This window comes from Oryctolagus cuniculus, chromosome 5 (genome assembly GCF_051225735.1).
Source record: "Oryctolagus cuniculus isolate XC-2025 breed Fujian yellow rabbit chromosome 5, ASM5122573v1, whole genome shotgun sequence".
Taxonomy (NCBI): domain Eukaryota; kingdom Metazoa; phylum Chordata; class Mammalia; order Lagomorpha; family Leporidae; genus Oryctolagus; species Oryctolagus cuniculus.
In genome coordinates, this window is record NC_142871.1 from 132,038,293 (window position 1) to 132,058,814 (window position 20,522).

General features: G+C 56.9%; 2 protein-coding genes across 4 annotated transcripts in view; one reads left to right on the forward strand and one right to left on the reverse strand.

Annotated features, from left to right (window-relative positions):
- The first annotated feature begins 4,370 nt into the window (after nucleotides 1-4,370).
- On the forward strand, nucleotides 4,371-19,237 carry CCDC167 (coiled-coil domain containing 167). 2 transcript variants are annotated; one of them, XM_008262861.5, is made up of 5 exons: nucleotides 4,371-4,519; nucleotides 16,642-16,736; nucleotides 16,829-16,881; nucleotides 17,825-17,924; nucleotides 18,857-19,237. In XM_008262861.5, the coding sequence occupies exons 1-5, from the start codon at nucleotides 4,478-4,480 to the stop codon at nucleotides 18,867-18,869; spliced, it is 303 nt and encodes a 100-aa protein (XP_008261083.3). In that variant the 5' UTR covers nucleotides 4,371-4,477; the 3' UTR covers nucleotides 18,870-19,237. The 2 variants fall into 2 exon arrangements, with proteins under 2 accessions (XP_008261083.3, XP_089189385.1); XM_089333259.1 differs by lacking the exon at nucleotides 18,857-19,237 and having other exon boundaries at nucleotides 17,825-18,127.
- The window catches only part of CMTR1 (cap methyltransferase 1), a 49,664-nt gene continuing 48,357 nt past the window's right edge, over nucleotides 19,216-20,522 (reverse strand). For both annotated transcript variants that reach the window (XM_089333258.1, XM_051854781.3), the window contains one exon: nucleotides 19,216-20,421. In XM_089333258.1, the coding sequence (XP_089189384.1) occupies nucleotides 20,289-20,421 (133 nt within the window). In that variant the 3' untranslated portion in view covers nucleotides 19,216-20,288. The remainder of the gene's footprint in view (nucleotides 20,422-20,522) is intronic.

Consider the following 20,522-nt stretch of genomic DNA (forward strand, 5'->3'; position numbering starts at 1 on the left):
CACCCCAGTGAAGTACAATGAAAAAAAAGTTTGAGTGTCTTGGCTGAGCTGAAACATAAAAATCCCCAAGACATAAAACCGATCCAAGGAGCCCATAAAGACCCCAATGCCTTTGCCTTGGAACTTGGGCTATAATCTGCTGCCCTGGAACAAAATTCAAACATAAATCAGCTTGCACTGTATTTTTAACCACCTGCAAAATTCCTCATTTCCTGCCTGAAATGCTTCTGACGGTGAACAGTGCTTTTCTCCCTCACCCCTGCTCTGCAAAGACTCCCTGAGGGTGGAGGTGGGGACCTGGGGCTGGGCCCTGTTAGCTCAGCAAGCCCAGGACCAGGCAAGGGGTCTCCAGGACGAATCAGCCAGGGCTGGGACTCCATGGTGCTTTTGTGCATTCTCAGCCCCGCAGGGTTCCCACCTGGAATGCCTTCTCCCCCACCTCCAGGCCTCCATAACCCACAGCCTCCCCAAAGCACTCCCCAGTACTCACAGCATTCTCATAATTTGTGAGCTCTTAATGCAGCCACAGTAAGTAGCAAACAGCTGGCATTTAATTATATGATGTCTGGCATTCACTATTTCATGCTGTCAGTCTGTCTCTCTAACTAGATTAAAGATGTTGTCAGGGTAATGATTAGTTTTTTAAAAGATTTATTTATTTATTTAAAAGACAGAGAAACAGAGAGAAGGAAAGAGAGACAGAGACAGAGAGAGAGGGCAAGATCTTCCATGTGTTGGTTCACTCCCTGAATGGCCTCATTGGCCTGGGGCTGGGCCAGGCAGAAGCCAGGAGCTTTTTCTGGTTCTCCCATGTGGGTGCAGGGACCCAAGGACTTGGGCCATCTTCACTGCTATCCCAGGTGCATTAGCAGAGAGCTGGATCAGAAGTAGAGCAGCAGGGACTTGAACCGGCGCCCATATGGGATGTGGGCACTGTAGGCAAAGGCTTAACCCTCTACACCACAGTGCCAGCCCCATATAGTCCTTATATAGCTACCTTACAGCCAGTAATGCTGCCTTGTGACTGAGCACCTCACAAATGACAAGGTCATGAAAAATGGAATCCTGGGATATCTAAGTTCTCTAGCTCTCTCCTCTGTGCCTGTGTCACAGACAAGGAATCAGAGCCAAAGAGGAGGCTTGACCCGTCCAAGGTCACACAGCGAGAGCACCGCCTAGCGGGGAACACCCCCAGTTCTGCCCACCAAATGACCCAATATTTCCCTTAAGCATGGAGCTCTAAATCCTCCAAAAGAGATGGCTCAGAGCCACAGCTCACTGGGAAACAAAGACAGACAGACAGACATCTGGCCCTCAGGAAGCCATCTGCTTCAGCATGAAGACCGGCCAAGCTGCAAGCAGCCCCATGGGAGTCGAAGCCGGGTCTGTGTGCATCAGCTCCAAAGGTGGTCACTGCAGACTCCCCAGTGCCACCTGCAGCGGCTGCCATGCGGAACCCGCGATCCGAGGACATGGACAGTGGTGGAGAGGGTGTCTCCTCTCTCCCCAGAGATGCCTGTGTGCCCAGGGCCTTCAAAAACTTCATGGAAAATGTGTTTGATGAAAAACCGATACATGAATTTCAACATCTTTTTGCACCAAAATCAACTTCTCTTTTAATTTCATTTTCCATGAACTTTTAAAAGCACCCTCATCTGTTGGGGGCTGCCTCTGCAGTGCCTAATGCGCCCCCAATAGCTCAGGAAACAAGCGAAGGATGTGTCCCAAACTCATAGCAACAGATACTCTACAATAGCGTCAAAGCTGTTGAAAACCAGTATCAAAACAATGACAAAAATTACCAATGGTGACAACTGCTAGGTGAAGCCCGGCAGCGACAAGCTGGCGGCAGGTTCCTGAGCCCTGCTGCCTCTCCTCATCATCCAAGCCACATAGTCATTCTCACCTCAACCCTGCGAGTCTGGTGTCGTAAGCCCATTTAACAGATGTGGAAACTGAGGTTCAGCCAGCTGAAGGATCTTGCCCCGCATCAACCACTGATAGGTGGCAGAACTGGGATTGGAATCCAGGTCGGTCTCTAAAAAGGCCACGCGCTTTCATGACAACTCACCCAGGCTCTCTACCAGCCCCATTTCTGCTATTTGGTTCCATGATCAGGCCGTGGGGGCAAGACAAGATTGAGAAAATCCATGGCTGTTCAGAGAGAAAGACAGCAGCTTGCCCATCACTTCCCAGGGACTTGGGAAAAAGAGACAAGGGGCCGACAGCAGGCACACCCAGATCTCCATGGCTTTTTCTGGTGCCAAACAAACACAGAAGGAACCACTTCGAAAAGAACACGGCGTTTTCCCCCTCCTGTCTCCTGTCCTCTAGGCCAGTGCCTGTGCTGATTGGGAAGCCCAGAGTCTGTTTTTTCTGGGACTGGGACCAATAGTGTGAGGAGTGTTCTGAGAACGAACAGTCGGAGTGACAGTTGACGGACAGTGTTCTTGAGCAAGTTTTTCCTGGGCTGAGACCAACAGCTGCTCAGCAGCCTGCTCCCTGTTCAGAAAGAATTTACGACATTTCCCCTCCGTGGGCCTCGGCCAAGCGGCCAGGCAAGATGGTATCTCGGGCACCTTCCGGCTCCATCACTCAACGACTCTATCAAGGGGAGAACGCAGGTCTGAAAGCATTTTCTTCTCCAAACACCGAGTCGGGGTTATTATTCACATGGAGAGGCACAGGTCCAACAGAGAGATAACTGCGGAGGAAACGGGCAGCTTTGATTCTGGTCTCACGCTTGTCGGCCCCGTAATTCCACTTTTGTGAATTGATCTTGCAGGAAGGATCCAGGAAGGACAGAGCTCTGTCCACAAAGATGTTTGCTTTCGCTTGCACACTGTTTGGAAGGACTGCTCAATTCAAGCAAGCAATGCATTCCCTACCAGATGATGAGCTGAAGGGCATGAGAAATGTCTACGGCTGATTTTCAAGTTGAAGTCCACGCTCCACTAATGGGTCATGGAATAAACGGAATAGGTCTCCTGCCAACTTTTTTTTTTTTTTTTTAATTAGGCTGAAATAGAAAATAGCTGACTGCATCACAGGTGCTTGAAGTACTTATTGTGAAACTTTGTACTCAGTTATACGGGCAACCAAGCCAAGATATAAAATGTACTTAGTATTGTGGGGTCACTATCAAAACACTTCAGGTCTCCAGGGCACGGTACAATAGAATCACTACTGTATAAAATGCTCCTACTATGTGCGAGCCCAAGCCTGAAAGGGACCACACAGAAAGGAAGACAGGCACTTGTAAGATGGTTAGGATAAAGGATGCTGCTTCTCCATTTACAAGTTGTATCTCATGTTCTAACCATACGACGAGTAAGAATTCAAGATGAGAGTCCAGCGCTATGGCTCAGTGGGTTAAAGTCCTGGCCTGCAGAGCCAACATCCCATATGTGTGCCAATTTGAGTTCCCGCTGCTCCATTTCTGATCCAGCTCCCTGTTAACGTGCCTGGGAAAGCAGCGGAAGATGACCCCAGTGCTTGGGCCCCTGCAGCCATGTGAGGGACCTGGAAGAAGCTCCTGGCTCCTGATGGGCTCAGCTCTGGGTGTTGTAGCCATTTGGGGGTGGGGTGTGAACCAGCAGATGGAAGACCCCCATCTCTACCTCTGTAACTCTTTCAAACAAATTAAAAAAAAATTTTTTTTGATAGGCAGAGTGGATAGTGAGAGAGAGAGACAGAGAGAAAGGTCTTCCTTTGCCATTGGTTCACCCTCCAATGGCCGCCACAGCTGGCGCACTGCGGCCGGCACACTGCGCTGATCCGAAGGCAGGAGCCAGGTGCTTCTCCTGGTCTCCCATGGGGTGCAGGGCCCAAGCACTTGAGCCATCCTCCACTGCACTCCCTGGCCACAGCAGAGAGCTGGCCTGGAAGAGGGGCAACCGGGACAGAATCCGGCGCCCCGACTGGGACTAGAACCTGGTGCGCCGGCGCCGCTAGGTGGAGGATTAGCCTAGTGAGCCGCGGCGCCGGCCTCAAATAAATAAAATCTTTAAAAAAAATTTTTTCAAGACAAAAGGAGGAATAGCAATAGAAGGCTATTATCAGATCCCAAAGGGCCCAGGGGCCAAGGCGGGGCCTCCAAGGATGTGAAGTTTGAATACGGGAAAGGCAAGGTTGGCATAAAATTGGGTAGGGTGGTCGCTGAAGGGGAAGGGCTCAGAAAACGAGGTTAAGACTTTCAGCGTTGTAAGGCGGCCTCGAACTGGGCAAGAAATGGGCAGCCCCTCCTCTCTGGGCAGATTTAGCCTCTCCCCAGCCCTGGGCTGAGGCCTCAAACGGAAGCTGCCCCTCACAAACATGGCTGTACCTAGGCGGCCGTGCCCCTCAACAAGATGGCGACCACGTGGCCCCACCTCCTGCGGCCTCGGCGGCCAATGAGGAAGCAGCACGAATACTTGCGCCTGCGTGGTGCTACTCAGTGGGCGAGTCCAGTAATGACCGGGAGATCCCGGCAAGTAACATGACGAAAAAGAAGCGGGAGAATCTGGGCGTCGCACTGGAGGTGAGCGGGCAGGTGGGAGTTGGGTCGCACGATGAGGCAGTACCCCTGCCTGGCCGCGGGGTACTGGGGGCGCCCTGGCTGCAGGTTTTGAAGGAGGGAGGGAGGAAGTGAGCGCGACCCGGGTTCTGGGAGAGGGAGGCTTGGGGTGAGGGGGCCGGGCGGGGTGGCCGGAGGTCCGAGACTGCTCGGGGCTCCAGGCGAGGGGGCAGCGGGAGGCCAGGAGGTGAAGGGGAGCCCCAAAGGAGGCGGGACACAGGAGGGAGGGGGCTCACGGCGCGGCGGGGGAGTGGCTTGTGGAGCGATGGGGGGGCTCCAGCGGGACCGGGAGCAAAGCGTGAGGGGGCCACGCAGCTTGGCGGGAGGCTGCTCCCAAAGTTCGTGGGAAAATGGAGTTAAAACTTTTATCTTGGCGCAAAACCTAGCTTGAAAGCCATGCGTAGCTTTTCAGCAGTAGACACTTGTCGTGAACTTGTTGATGCACCTTTGAATGGGATTGGTGATTCACACGTCCTGCGAGATGGGTCGTCTTTCCTCTGGGGTATCAGCCCTGCAGCGTGAAATGACCTCGGGAACCTTTGGGAATCCGTAAGGAAAATTCTGGAGATGGCGAGGCTAGCAGAGGGCTTGAAATGACTTGCTGCATGTATGCGCAAGGGAAGGAAAAGAGACACACATTGAGCAACTGCTGTATGCTGCTGTCGCGTGTGAGACTTGCCCAGGTGAGGAACGTGAGGTTGCAGGTAGCACCAGGTGGAGGTGGTGGCGTGGAGCAGATCAGCCTAGGTGGGCTTCCTGGAAGTGCCTCTTCCTTTTCGGCTCCTTTAGACTCCTCCCCACCCCCAGGGTTAGCAGACAGGTGCAGGGTGGCAGTCTGATTCAGCCCTACTGCGTCCTTCACTGGTTCTCAAGCTTAAGAACCCATAGAATCACTTACAAAGCCTGCTGAAAAATGGAGACTCGAACTCTTTCCCCATCCCGTGTGGCTTGCTGCAGCTGCGCTCAACCCGCGTTGCTTGCGTGCCCGGTGGCTGCGGCGTATCTGTAGCCCCCAGGTTAATACCCAGAGCGCCTTTGCACTCACTCTGGGCCAATTCAAAGCCGCAGAAGAAACGAGAGTGGCCTAAGGTCCGTGTTCCCACCTCGGGTCCGGTTTCGGCTCTCCTGCTTTATCATCCAGTGAGTTCTTCCCTGGTCTAGTTAGTGCCCGTTTGTTTGTGGCATTTTTGTGCATTTTGGTGATTTCGCTGTGTAAGGTGGCCCTGAGTGTAGTGTTGAAATGCTGCGAGATGTTGCCAAGTGCAGGAAGGGCGTGCTGTACCTTGCAGAGAAAATAGGTTAGATAAAGCTTGTTCACGCATGAGCTGATCCGTGTAACTCCGTACTGTCAATGTTAATGGACGCACAATATGTGTTAAATAAGGTCTCTAAACAGAAACGCACATAAAGCAAGGTTTTGCATGGACCCCTTGATGAAAATGTACTCACAGGCACCTAACCTGATTCAGCAGCTGCTAATTCAATGTTGGCATCGGTTACATAGAGCAACTGTACATAGATAGGCTGTCTTAAGGCACAAACAGCCACAGACAGTATGTAAATGAGTGGGTGTGGCAATGTAAAAACAGTTACCAACACTGGCGGTAGACCGGGTGAGGCCCACAGGCCATAGTTTGCCAGCTCCAGGACGCTGGTGGCTCTGTGGTTCCCCGGGGCCTTCACTGATGTGTCCGCTGGCTGAGAGTCGAGGAAGCACACCCACTGTCTTAGGGATCCAGGCTGCCCACTTCCACAGGCGAGAGCTGACCTCTGAGGTCCCATCTAGCTGCAGGGGAGGCTGGGCAAGGCCCTTGTCAGCCCCAAGGCCACGGGCCAGGCTGCAGTTCCGTCCCTGAGAGAGAGAAGGGGCCGGCGTGTTTCAAGGGAAGGCCCTGCAGTTGCCACTGCGGATTGCAGCCCGCCTCTGTGGCTGAGGATGGAACGAGACGCCTGGCCGGCCCTGGCACTGTGCACCAGCCAGAAGTGGCAGCTCTTCCTGTTGGCTCCTTTTCTTTCTTTTGCATTCTTCCTCTGTGGCTCAGTCCACCCTCTTATTTGGGCTTCAGTTTTCTCTTCTGTAGCAGAAGCACTTGAACTTCACAGAGGTACAGGCTCACTGTGGGCCAAATACAAATTACAGGTGTCTTTTGTTTGGCTGACACAGATTTTTAAAGTGTTTTGGATTCGATGAGGCATTAGTTCTAGGGCCTTATATGGAGCAGTTCCCGCTCCCCACACCCCCCTTTTTTTGAGAGACAGAGGGCGCTCTTATCCACTGGCTCACTCCTCAAATGCCTGCAGTGGCTGGGCCGGCCAGGCTGAGGCCAAGACTGGGAGTGTAATCCAGGTCTTCCATGTGGGTGGCAGGAGCCCACTTACTTGAGCCATCATTGCTACCTCCCAGAGTCTGCACTGGCAGGAAGCTGGACTCAGATGCTTGGAACCAAACCCAGGCACTCCAGTGTCAAATAGGCATCTTCCCCACCGGGCTGACTCCCACTCCATATGTTTTAACCTCTTGATCGCGTAAGAGGTATCAATATATGTAATAAGGTAGAGATATTTGGCATCTTGGTCTCGGTAAAATTTCTTTTTGCTTGAATATTCAAAGATTTGAGATCTGGGGGCCGGCGTTGTGGCGTAGCAGGTAAAGCTACCAGCTTGCTGCCTGCGACACAGCTCCCCGTACCAGCGCTGGTTCATGTCCTGGCTGCTCCACTTCTGCACCAGCTCCCTGTTAATGGCCTGGGAAAAGCAGCAGAAGATGGCCCAAGTACATCCCTGCACCCATGTGGGAGACTCAGATGGAGTTCCAGGCTCCTGGCTTCAGCCTGACCCAGCCCTGGTCATTGCGGCCATTTGGGGAGTGAACCAGCAAATAGAGGATCTCTCTCTCTCTCTCTCTTCTCTCTCTCTCTCTCTCTCTCTCTCTCTCTCTGTCTCTCTCTCTGTCTCTCTCTGTCCCTGCCTCTTTCTCTCTAACTCTTTCAAATACATAAATGAACTTAACGTGAGATCCATAACTTGTGCCTTGGAAAACGCCTGGCATCTGGCGTCTCCCCTCACTCCCCTGGCCCCCAGCAGGTCTGAGGACCAAACGCGCGCTGAGGCTCAGCAGCAGTAGACATTGTCCTCTTATTAAAAGTCGTGCGCTCTGAGCCAATGAAGTGGTGATTTAATCAGAAATGTTTGTTAATCTGACAAGTGCAATAAACCCCCACCAGTGAGCTCGCTCGCACCTGCAGACGTCTCCACTTGTTGTAATGAAGCAATTACCACGCAGGCGACACTCACCCCGGGGGCTGGCGCAGGCCGGCTGCACCGGGCAGTCACCGCCTGGGAGAGCCAAGGCCCCCGCCAGCCCCCCGACTCATGCTTCCTTTTGAAGCCTTTTTATCCAAGTCATTTGCCACCTTGTGAGGTCTCAGAGTTTTAGTTGCTGAGAGTTTGTTCTGAATAACAAGAGAAAATGTTTGTTCGGATGAGACATCCCCAGACCTAGCGCTGGTTGTAGTGTTGTATGGGAGGAGAGGGAAGTTGTATTTCAGTCCAACTGGTGGGAGGATTTGGGCAGAGGGAAGGGACGCACTTCCGTCTACACCGCGGGGATCAGGCTGCTGGGAAGCCTGGTTGTGTTTTTCGCTTTCCCGTAGGAACGAGCTGTCCCTGTTACTGCTTGTTTCTCTTGTAGCTGGTCTGTTTAGCCTGGTGGCTTTAGTGGCTTTGATGGCCATTTGTTCTTCACAGAGATGTGGGCTGCTAGCTGACGTCATCAAGGGGCGTTCCCTTGGTGGGATGTGGTAACTAGTACGAGAGTCCTGAGTGTGGAAAGCTTTTGGGTACCGGTTACAGAGATGACCTTGTCCACGTCACTGAATAGGAGTGTACTTTCTCTCCCCCTGGAAGTTTGTGGGCAGGTGGCTGCTGGCACTTGCTGAAAAGCTCAGCTGTGCGGGGCTAGCATTTCTTCATTCTCGGCTGTTTTCTCGTAGTCACAGAAGAGCTGCCACAGTTCCAGTCACCATAGTCAGCTCTAAGTCGGGAAGGAAAAAGGATCAACACTGTTTGCCCGTTAGCAGCAAAACCAAAGCTGTCCCAGCAGGCTCCCGGCTGATTTCTGGAACAGCTCGTTGGACAGAACCAAGTCAGGACCACAGCGAGGCTATGGAAGCACCTGTTGAGCTTTTCCAACTCCTGTAGGCGAGGAGGGGTGGGGAGCCAGTGTTGGGCTGGCCAGTGACCAGAGTGGGCTGTACAGAACGGATGGGGCTTGTCCAAAACTCACCAGAGTCCCTCCCAGAGAGAGGGCAGAGTCCCTGACCATGAAGGAGAGGGGCCGGCGGCTGAGGGGAAACATGGCCCAGGCCGGGGTCAGCAGCAGGAGGAAAGGGGCCTCGACACTTGGCACTGATTCTGTTGTTGTTGTTTAATTTTACTTATTTATTTGAGACGTAGAGTTACAGAGAGAGGGAGAGACAGAGGTCTTCCATCCCCAAATGGCTGCAATGGCTAGAGCTGTGCTGATCCGAAGCCAGGAGCTCCTTTCGGGTCTCCCATGTGGGTACAGGGGCCCAAGGACCTGGGCCATCTTCTACTGCTTTCCCAGGCCACAGCAGAGAGCTGGATCGGAAGAGGAGCAGCCGGGAATTGAACTGGCAGCATAGGCGGAGGCTTAGCTCACTACACTGCGGCGCCGGCTCCTGTACTTATTTTTCATCAGCCACTGCCGTAAGCTCCCTGAGGACAAGGAGGGATGGAGGCACTGTGCCCGAGAGGGGCGGTGCCCAAGGCTGCAGGGAGCCTGCCTGGCCAGAGGCAGCTCAGAGGCCCTTCCATAAATAGTTGCTGAATTGGCCTGAGGGACAGGACCTTCCTCTCTGGCGTCTGTCTCACCAGTGCACTGCCGGGGGCCGGGACGTGTGCAGGGCCCGCGAGGGCTGCTGACCATTAAGTGAACCTCACCTGCTGCAGGGGGCGCACCGGGTCGCCGTCGGGCAGGTGCTTCTGCCCGGCAGACTGTGTCTGGCTCCGCTCCACTTGACGGGGTCAGGAGACTAAAACCTCATTACCTAGCGCGGCTGGCTGTCAGCATGTGTGGGGTGGCTGTTTGCCAGCATCTTAATTAATGGATTCATAAGGCCTGGGGTGGATGCCAGTTCTTGAAAAGTGCTTTGAGCCTTTCAACGATGAAGAAGCTCTTGCTAATTTATCAAAAAAAAATTTTATATATATATGTATACACACGTATGGGGGCGGGAAGAGAAAACAAACCCTGAACCCCGCTGTGGCTCGGGAGACGGCTGCAGGCTGCAGGCAGGGGCCGCCCTGGCACTGTCGTCACCGGGCCGCTTCGACCCTGCTTGTAGGGCCAGGGGCCGTGGGATCCCACAGGGCCGAGCAGGGCCCCTGGCTTCCTGGCCCAGGGTGGGGGGCGGGGGGAGTGTCCAGAGAGCCGTTCACTGCTGAGCAGCGGGAGGGTTTGCCTCCTGATCTCCAGCTGGGAGTGCAGCGGCCCTCCAGGAGCCATGGGCCCCCGGGGAGCTGCCTCCACAGAAAAGCGTCCTCTGGGTGGTGGTGGGTAATCAGCCCTTTGGGGTTTGAGGCTGGTCACCTGGGGGACCGAGGCCTGTGACCCCCATGTGACCTGGCTGTGTGACTGGGAGGCCCCGGGATGGAAAGGCCACTCGCTGTTGCCAGAGACCGTCTGGGCGAGCACTCGGGCCTCTGCACGGTGCAGTAAATGTCCTGGGGCCTCCGACATGTGCAAGCGCATGGGTTTCCTGAAATCCAGTCCCCAGGCTGCTGTCGCCCGCTGTGCGTTAACCCTTGGGGAGACGGGCTCCTCGGCCTCTCTCCTCTGCCTTTTTCGTCTCCAAACTGGATGTCGCGTGTGACATTGGGAGGATGCTTTGCCAGTGTGGGCGAGGAGGGCGCCTGGGATGTGTGGGCAGCCGGGAGCTGGCTCAGCATGAGGACAGACCTGGGCTCCAGGCACACAGATTTCACTTGGGTCCGCCGCTCACGCAGTGAATGTGGTGTGGACAGAGACCAAGCCCCGCTGGCCAGACGCTCCCCAGAGCCGCTGCCTAACCAGAGCAGAGCCAGGCCCTGCGGGCGCCCGCTGCCCCCTCTCAGAAGCAGCTCTGGCTCAGGTGCAGGGCCGCCTCCGGGCTGGTTCGCTCACCGCGGGAAGCTTGGCCCCCTTCTGCAGGAGGAGCGCGGGGGCCAGTGGGCACGCGCAGGCCCTGGCCTGGCCTGTGTGCTTGAGCGGTTAGCCACGCGGGAGCCGGAGCCACCACATTCAGGGGCTTGCACTCCTCAGAAGCTGCCTCGCGGGGATTTCTGGTGAGTTTTACAATTTCCCTTAGCACAGTGGTTTTATGGCATATCGGCCCCCAAGGAGACTTCCCTAAAGCTGTGGAATAAGGTGCCCCCCCCAAGGCTGCCTGGGGCTGCTGAGCCGCCAGCTGTGTGAGGGGTCCCTGCCCTGCTCTCTGGAAATCAAACCCTGGCTTCCCGTGACACCTGGCAGCAGGCACACGGCCCTGTGGAGCCGGGACCTTGTCCCCAGCACCCCGTGACCCACCCTGCCGCCTCCGGTGCCGAGCCTGCTACGGAGCTCCTGTGGGGCGGCGCGCCCTCCCCTGCTCCTCTGCCCACCAGCCTGATTCCCCCACCCCCAGTCGCGGCTCGCTGGCGAGGGCCTCGGTTCTCATCCTGACGGGTGGCGGCACCCGTGGGGGTGTTTATGTTAGCGTGCAGACTTCCTGGATCCCGGCCCCCGGGCCCTCCCCCGGGCCCCCAGTGTCCTTGTGGAGGGGGGCCCCTTCCCTGCCTTAGATGCCTCTTCTCTCCTTGCTGCTCCCCGCCTCGCTGACTCCCCAGCAGACCCCATGGGCAGCTTTTGGACCCTGCTGGTCTCTGGGGCCTGAGTGGACTTTGCATGCGATACCCTGCACGCTCACCCACCCAGCTGCTTCCCGCTCCCCTGAACTGCTTGTGCAGGACACCACGACCAAGTCTGTGCCTGTGTGGGGTGCTGACCAGGGGAGCCTGCGCCCCCTGCAGATGGCAGCTCCGCTTTGCCTGCTGATGCGTGTCTTGGACTCTGCTCTTTTTCCCAGTGTAACAATTGACCTGGGTTTTTATTTTTTAAGATTTATTTGAATGGCAGAGTGACAGAGACGGAGGGAGGAACAGTTAGATCTTCTGTCTGCTACGTCGCTCTCCGAATGCCTGCAGCAGCCAGAGTTGAGTTGGGCCAAAGCCAGGAGCCAGGAGCTTCATCCAGTTCTCCCCCAGGGGTGGCAGGGGCCCATATGGGCCACCACCCACTGCCTTCTCAGGCACGTTAGCAGGAAGCTGGTTGGAAGCGGAGGAGCTGGGACTGGACCCAACACCCTGATATGGGATGCAGGTGTCCACATTGCCCACCCCAGGACCTGGGTTATCTGAGTGTAGGCTCTCTTGTTGTCATGCCCCTCACCCCTGCCCCCACACCGTGCCTGGCTGGCTGAGGGCTTTGGATGTCCCCACCTTGGTTGTGTGACTTTGCCTCTCCCATTCACAGCTGGCAGCACACCCCTGCCATGCTTCCAGGCCCATCCTAGCCCGAGCCGGTCGTGGGCTGGCCTCTCGCTGCTGGTCGGCTGTCCTGCCTGCAGGAAGGGAGCCCTGGGAGTCTCCGAGGCCCTCGGAGTGCACCTCCTCGCCCCGCTGGAGTTGCTGTCATCCCTTTGGGACTTTTACTGCCCGAGGGTCTGCTCCACCTGGGATGAAACTCCAGTCCTCTCATCCTTGGGTTCTGCCAGGCCCAGCCTCTGCAGCTCGGTGCCGGCTCCGGTGCCCCACCCCAGATCCATCCCCGGCAAGGCCCTGCACCAGCTGGGTAGGTGGCCTGTGCAGGTGCCACGGTCCTCACCTTCCACATCACAGGCCCCTCCCTGCTGAGCCCCTTGTTGGAATCAGAGAACTGCCCAGATCCGGGCCCCAGGGGCTTCTGCCAGCCAGCAAGCAGAGGGGATGTCTCTGCGCCTCGCACCCCCACTTCTGTCGCCTTCGCTTACCTCGCTGCAGATTAACTTACGTACTTTTTATTCCCCAAAGAGCCCGTGAGAACCATCCTGTGGTGGTAGCGACGGCGTGCTGCGGAGCACCTTATGCTGTCACAGCTGCCCGGGGCCCTTCGGCCTCGGCTAGTGCGGCAGAGTGCCCGCTGGCCAGCTCCCCGGGCCCGCCCGGAGCTGGAGAGCCGGCAGCGTCGCGTCGCAGGGTGGCTTCGTGGCCGGCTCGAGGGCCTCCTGACCATCACGGCCTCCCTCTCAGCCCGCATCAAGCGGCTGGGTTCCGTAGAAGGGGAGCTTGCTGTTTAGAAGGGAATCAGAGAGCTGTCAGCAGGACATAAATATTCATAGAGGGAGGTTAGAACTTGAGTCCCTAAAACCTTGATTTGTGTTCACCCGTTTAAGCCTCATTAAAAAGTGGCAAATGGAAGCGGGGATATTGAGGGGAACTGCAGATGAACTGGGCTTGTTCCGACGAAGGCCCCTGCCTGTGAGCTCCTCAGGCGCTGTCCGGAGGTCAGGGCAGAATGGCGCGGCCACTTGGGGTTTGCCAGCCTCAGTTTGAAGGTCTTGCTTAGCATGACTTCCTGGCCTTGCTCTGGGCGATCACCACTTGTTTGGGCACCTGGTAGCCTCCCGGAGGCGTTTGGGGATGGACATCCCCAGCCTGCTCCCTCCCCAGAGTGACCTGTCCACTGCGGGGAGGGCGCTGTGGTGGCAGGACCAAGGCGTGTGCTGGGCAGGCAGCACCTCGCATGATCCGTGCGCATTATGTGCACGTGTCGTTGCTTCTCCTGCCAGCTTCTATGGGCACGAAGGGAGGGTTTCTGACTCCAGCTGTGACATGAGACCTGAACTTCCCAGCCCCTCGGTCCCCCCAGTCCCACCTGCTCACTGCAGCTGCAGACACGAGGATTGCAGCGGCCAGGAACTAGGTGGCCACCAGGCCTTCCAGGATGGGAGCCACCAGTGCAGGCGCCCTTGGGGGCCAGGCAGGTCACAGACACGAGTGGAACGGGCCAGCCTAGGGGCTCGTGGGGTTTGGAAACACAGGAGAAGCAATGACAAGAATGCTCAGCTTCATCCAAGGACCTGTTGCATCGTTAGGGAAGAGAAGAGCAACGAGACATCAGCTTTCTTTGGGGCTGCTGTGGAAGTGGGTGCCCCGGTTGTAGTTTTTACATCGTGGGATGGAAATGGTGTCTCTGGGTCCCGGGGCTGGGCTGGGCCTGCTGGGGAGTGTTGCTGTGAGGACGGACAGCGTGGTGGCCGGAAGCACCAGCATCAGGCTGAGGCTCTCCCAAGCTTGCTCCTCGGCATGCATTTCCCTGCGGCGTGGCTCCGGGGTGCCGTCGGCCTCTCCAGGCACAGCCCTGTCTCCCGGCTGGGCCGCTTCCCAGGGCAGTCTTTCCTTTGCCCATTAGCAGAGAGGGACACAGTTACCCAGGCAGTTAACTCCAGACCCTGTTCCTGGACTTGGCCGTGGCCAGGCCAGCAGGGGTGGGGGTGGATGTGTCATTTGGGCCAGTCATCAGCAGAGGGCCAGTGGCTGACCCAGTGTTGGCCAGGGCGAGGGCGGATGGCTCTCCTGCCACCTGCTCTGGACTCTCACCAGCCTTCCTGGGAGCAGGGATTCATACCTGCCTACTGTGCCTGCAAGGGGAAGCTCCCGACAGGAACGAGCAGAGAACCAAGTCAGAAGGGATGACATTCCACTTGGGGACCCCTTTTACCACTTGTCACATGGAGATCATGTTTGCTAGCCCTCCCAGGGATGTGATGAGAATGAGTGAAATCAGAGAGGAGAAGTGGAGCATTACAGGACCAGCAGGCACTACTGTAGGCCCGCTGTGTGTGACAGAGCCCACCCACCGAGATCTAGGCTCCTGCCAGTAGGGATGCAGAACTGGCCTGGCCCCCGAGAAGCGACCAATAAGACTTAGACTTTTTTGTTTTTTTGAAGGTTTATTTCTGTAAAAGGCAGAGTGACAGAGAGAGGGTCAGAGATCTTCCATCTGCTGGTTCACTTCCCAAATGGCCACAACAGCTGGGGGTGGGCCAGGATGAAGCCAAGAGCCTGGCACCCTATCCAGGTCCCTCATATGGGTGGCAGGGGCCCAAGCTTTTGGGCCATCTTCTCCTTCCTTCCCAGGTGCATGAGCAAGGAGCTGGACTGAAAGCAGAGCAGCTGGCACTCCAGTGTGGATGTCGGTGTCACAGGCTGTGGCTGAACCTGCTGTGCCATGCCGTGCCCTGGACGTGGACTTTCCATGCCGGCTGCATGATGCAGGACCCAGATTTGGAAAACCCAGGCCAATATTTTTTCAAAACATTCTTGCACTAAAATATTCCAAGAACACATCTTGGAAACTGCTCAAACAGTACCTTTGGCAAGCAACTTTTCAGCAGCTTAATTATTTTTTTTAAAACATTTTTATTGTATTTATTTATTTGAAAGAGTTACAGGGAGAGGGAGACAGATCTTCCATGGGCTGGTTCACTCCCCAGATGGCCACAACAGCCAGGGGCTGGGCCAGGCTGAAGCCTGGAGCCAGGAGCTTCCTCTGGGTCTTCCATGCAAGTGCAGGAGCCCAAACACTTAGGCCATCTTCTTCTGCTTTCCCAGGCCACAGCAGAGAGCTGGATCAGAAGTGGAGCAGCCAGAACATGAACTGGCACCCATATGGGATGCTGGTATCACAGGTGGTAGCTTAACCTGCTATACCACAGCACTGGCCTCAGGAGCTTACTTTTTTTCCCACCCAACTTAGAGCTACTTGATGGGGTCTTTGTACAAGAACCAAGTCAAGAAATGGAAGCGTTTTTGAGTTGTGCTGTTTTTCACCTGACTTTTATTCTCATATGAAAGTGTATATATATATATATATATTTTTTTTTTTAAGAGATTTTGACAGGTAGAGTTACAGACAGACCGAAAGAAAGGTCTTCCATCCATTGGATCACTCCTTAAATGGCCGCAATGGCCAGAGCTACGCCGACCTGAAGCCAGGAGCTTCTTCCTGGTCTTCTATGCAAGTGCAGGGGCCCAAGCACCTGGGCCATCTTTTACTGCTTTCCCAGGCCACAGCAGAGAGCTGGACTGGGAGAGGAACAACCGGGACTAGAACTGGTGCCCATATGGGATGCTAGTGCCGCAGGCGGAGGATTAACCAAGTGAGCCACGGTGCCAGCCCCAAAAGTGTATATTCTGAAGTCTGCATTATTGGGGGCCAGCACTATGGCGCAGCAGGTTAACGCCCTGGCCTGAAGTGCCGGCATCCCTTATGGGCACTGGTCAAGTCCTGGCTGATCCAGCTCTCTGCTCTGGCCTGGGAGAGCAGTGGAGGATGGCCCAAGTCCTTGGGCCCCTGCAGCTGCCTGGGTGACCCGGAAGCAGCTCCTGGCTTCAGATCAGTGTAGCCATCTTGGGAGTGAACCAGTGGATGGAAGACCTCTCTCTCTCTCTCTCTCTCTCTCTCTGCCTCTCCTCTGTGTAACTCTTTCAAATAAATAAATGAATCTTTAAAAGACTGCATTATTTATTGAGATGAAGTATGTCTGTGAGAAAAACACCCTCTGCTCGGCCCCTGCGTGTCTGATCACACGTCCCGGAGCGAGGAGTGTTTCAGAAGTCAGGGCCGTCTCCAGGTCTCCTTCCCCTCTAGACGTGCCTCTGGCACGGGTGCTGCACTCAGGGCTCTGCTTGCCCCTGCTGTGGGCCAGCTGGGTTCCGGAGGCGAGAGACAGCTGGGGGCTCCTCTCCACCCCAGCCCGCGCTGCACACACAGGTTCGGGGGAGCTGTGGACCTGTTCCCCGTGGGGTGTGGGCTGCTGTCTGAAGCAGTGGTGGTAGAGGGTGGCTCCGCAAGGACACGGCAGGCGGGCGGGCCGGAGTGCATGCCCAGCAGATTGATGTGAAAATCTGGAGGCTGTGTCCACTGCAAACGTGGAGAGGGTCCCTCCACCCAGTGCCCCTGCTGCCAGCCAGAGGCTCTGAGCGCATCCTCGCCTGTGGTGTTTCAGATCGACGGGCTGGAGGAAAAGCTCTCCCAGTGTCGGCGAGACCTGGAGGCCGTGAACGCCAGGCTCCACAGGGCGGAGCTGAGCCCGGAGGCCAGGTAACGCTCCTGTCCAGCCAGCCCCCGACCTACCTGCCCCCGTGCCGGCTGCCCCTCAGGGCTTCAGCCCAAAAACTCCTTCTCCTCTACAGAAGATCTCTGGAGAAGGAGAAGAACAGCCTGATGAGCAAAGCCTCCAGCTACGGTGAGAAATTCCGCAGTCACCAGCTGCACCTCCAGTGCCCAGGGCACGCAGGGTCAGGGGGCCCGACACGGTGGCAGGACAGAGGGATTCTTGGAGCCAGCTGGGGGCACACAGCGGATTTGTTCCTTTGTTCAAAGGAGGACGGGGGACCGGCTATGACTGTCATCTCTTGGACTGGAGCCAGGTCCAGAAGGGACCTGGGAGGTCTGCTTGCTCCCCTCCCCCCCCAGACTCCACGCTGTCCCAGGAGAATCGTGGATGGGAGGGGGTGGTAGAGGAAAACCACCTTACTCTTGGGAGAAGAGCCCTGCGGGTGGAGCGATGCTGCCATCTTCTGGGCGCCAGGCACAGAGCCAGGGTGGGGGGCTGGAGGCAGTGGCCGGGCACCCAAGGCCAGGGAGGCTCCTCAGACTTGCGTGTTTAGTTCTCCCCTGGGGGGCCAGTGCTGCTGGCAAGGCCACCCCAGAAGGACCTGTCGAGGTCAACACGGTAGCAGCACACCGACGCTCCCTCCCCGGGCCTGTCCGGCCTGCCTGGAGTGGGCTAAGTGATTTTCACATCCAGGTGGCACAGCCTGGCCGCCCAGCCTGCAGAGGCCCAGCCGCTGGCCGGCCTGTGGCATGGAGGGAGTTAGGGTGAGGGCCTGGCCGCCTTGGAGCGCCCTCATTCCGCTAGCCCGGGGAGGGCAGCAGAGGACTCATCTGGAGGGTCACACACCCTGCTCCCCAGCCTGGCTTTCAGATGCGGCCTTTTTGGTGAGCCCTCAGGCCCCTGGCACAGCCGATCAGCACTGGCGCGGGGACTTGACCGGACTGGCAGTGAAAGGTTGAGAGGCTCCAGGTAGAGGACAGGGTCCTTGTTAGCGTTAAGGAAGCGGCTGGTGTCCCCTCCACCTTCAGCAACAGACAGGCTTCAACTCTGTCCTACCCCGTGTTCCCCGCAGAGAAGGAGCTGAAGCTGCTGCGGCAGGAAAACCGAAAGAACACGCTGCTCTCGGTGGCCATCTTCGTCCTCCTGGCCCTCATCTACACCTGCTGGGCCATGTGAGTCTGGGAGCCGCGGCGGCCAGCACAGCCTTCCCCTCGGAAGACGCAGGGGCCAGGGCCTCACGCCCCTGCCCAGAGCCTGAGCACGGCCTCCTGGTGGCCCAGGCCCCCTTGCCGCCCTGGCCTAGGGGCTGCTGGCTCCTCCCGAAGCCCAAGGGGAGGCAATAAAGAACACGGGCTGCTCCCGCCTGCCGAGTACAGTCACGGTCCCACTGCAGCCAGGGCGGGGGCACGGGAAAGAGGTCTCGGCTTAGAACTCAGAGGGGAGGCACGTCCCCAGCCTAAGCGGGGAACTAGCAGACAGCAGTTTCCAAGCTGAAACTGCCACTTGTCTGTCCCCAGACCATCCTGCCCTCAATCATGGCAGAAAAAATGCAGCCTTTGCAGCAGAGGGCGGCGTGGGGACTTGAAGTGGCCATGTGGAGGTCCCTGGGGAGCGTGGAGTTAATCCATCTTCGAAAGGCAGGCAGGGCTGGTGAGGCCCCAAAGAGGAGTGGGCAGCAAGAGCCATGGTAATGATCAGACTTACGGTGACAGTGGCCAGTAAATCAGGCGTGGTTTGCAGTGAGAAGTGGCAGGGGTGGGGGCGAACAGAGACATCACCATGGCCTCTGTGCATGTGCCCCTCCCAGCATGGGGCAGAGGGGAGGAGGCTGGGAAGCGGCGCTTGGGCAGCTGAGATGAAACCAATTAAATAAATAGAAATGGGGGAAGGAGTTGGCCAGGGACCTAAGGCTGTGAGACTCCAAGGCAGGCCCCTGGAGTCCAGCAAGGTAGACGCAGGATTAGGAAGGACCACAGCCATGGGAGGGGTCCCCCAGTGGTGACAGTGGCCTTTTTGGTGGGGAGGCTGGCCAGGGTCAGCAAGACCATCTCTCCCTCCTCCTTGTCTGGTGACATTAATTGGTCTGACACCTCTGTTATTTTAGTCACACAGGCTGATCCTGGATTGTCACAGTGCCACTGCCGAGTGAGCTGTGTGATTTATGTAAAGGGGAACGGTGCCTCCTGCCCTCCTGGGGCTGTCAGTTCATCTCCGCTCCTGTTCGTGTTTCTGCTGGGAGCTGCAGACTTTTTCCCACTGTTCTGGGCCTCTTCTCTGGCATCAAGCAGAGGCCTTGGGAGCCCTGCGGGGGCCCAGGAGCTTGGACTGGCTCCCATTAAACAAGTGCTGTTTTCTCTGAGTACAGCTTCCTCCCCCTTCACCTCCAGCCGTTTCATCCAAGCCAGTCCTAGACCACAAAGCACAGAGGACTAAGCACAGCCCCAGCACAGAGCCACACAGCCATTAAAAATATGTTTATCTTTAATGATCCGAGATTCTGTGGGATTCACTGGAAGACCCAGAACTGGGTGGAACACAGCATCTCAGCAGTGCCGCCTCAGCCTCGGGGCTGGATGCAGGACCCCATGCTGGAGTCTCAGTGCCCCATCTCCATGGAAACCAGTCTGCCACTGGGATGGGGCTCCAGGGAGCCCACTTGAACATGAGAGGTATTTCCCATTAACAACCACCACAGGTGCCCTCCCCCACCCAAAGCTACTGCCCAGCTTCCCCTTCTGCCTCTGCCAAGATACAGGAAATGGAGTGACCACATGTTTGAACGAAAGCAGCCCATGCCTCCTTGGGGGAAAACACGAGGAAGGGTAGCAAGGAGCTACGCTCCCCCACCCCCCGGAAAGTGCCAAGACAGCTGTGTGACAGCCAGAGGGCAACAGCTGCTGCTGGCAGGGAGAGAGAGGCTGATGCCTGCCCTTTTAGAGTTGCCCAAGGCTTGAGTCGAGGGTGTGGGCCCAGGGAGGCGCCACGATGCTGGGAGGCAGTCACACCCAGTACCAAGGGGGAGGACCTACACTCTTCCTTCCCGGCCTGCCGGGACTGTCAGAGGTTCAGGCTGGGAAGGCCGGGACGGGCTAGGGGAGGAGACAAAAAGTCTCCCACTTGGCATCAAAACTGCAAGTTTAAAAAACAAAACCTTGATTTGTAGAGCAGCTGCTCCTGGCCTCTACCCACTCACGTGGGCAAAGCGGGGACACGGCCACCCTCGTGCATGGGACTCAGAAAAGTGAGTCCACAGGATCTGGCAGAGCGCGGCCGCGCCCTCTGCCATGGCCCCGCCTGCCCCGCACACCTTGGGCAGTGACCTCACACCTGCCTCAGCAGGAGAGGGCTCCGCGAGGAACGTGTGCAGTCTTCTGGAGGCCCTGACGGACCCTCGGGGCCAGGCTGAGGGCTCCAGTCTCTTTCCAAGAGGGGGAAGAAACAGTGCTGTGGGCCCCAGGTCCTGAGCACCCTGCCCTGCTCTGTCTTGGGAAGCGATAGGGCACTAGGCTGCGGCAGGGTGGGGCGGCCCACGGCCCTCAGGCGCTGTGCATCTGGATGAAGGAGAGGACGTCCTCCTTAGACAACTTGTCCGGGTCCTGGGGCTTCTGGGAGTCGTGCACACGGATGCCATCCCCCCACTCCCAGAAGAGCCGGCCGTAGTGGCAGATGCTGGGAAGGGCAAGGGGAAAAAGGTCAGAGGGCTGCAGCCAGGCGGCACAGGCCGAAGACCACCACACCCGTAAGAGTGACGCTGGGGAAGGGAGGGGAGA

What these genes read in the sequence shown, in the direction of transcription:
- CCDC167 (XM_008262861.5), top strand. Translation starts at nt 4,478, where the DNA reads ATGACGAAAAAGAAGCGGGAGAATCTGGGCGTCGCACTGGAG. An exon ending in GAGCTGAGCCCGGAGGCCAG is followed by an intron (nt 16,737 to 16,828) that starts GTAACGCTCCTG and finishes TCTCCTCTACAG; the next exon opens with AAGATCTCTGGAGAAGGAGA. An exon ending in GAGCAAAGCCTCCAGCTACG is followed by an intron (nt 16,882 to 17,824) that starts GTGAGAAATTCC and finishes TGTTCCCCGCAG; the next exon opens with AGAAGGAGCTGAAGCTGCTG.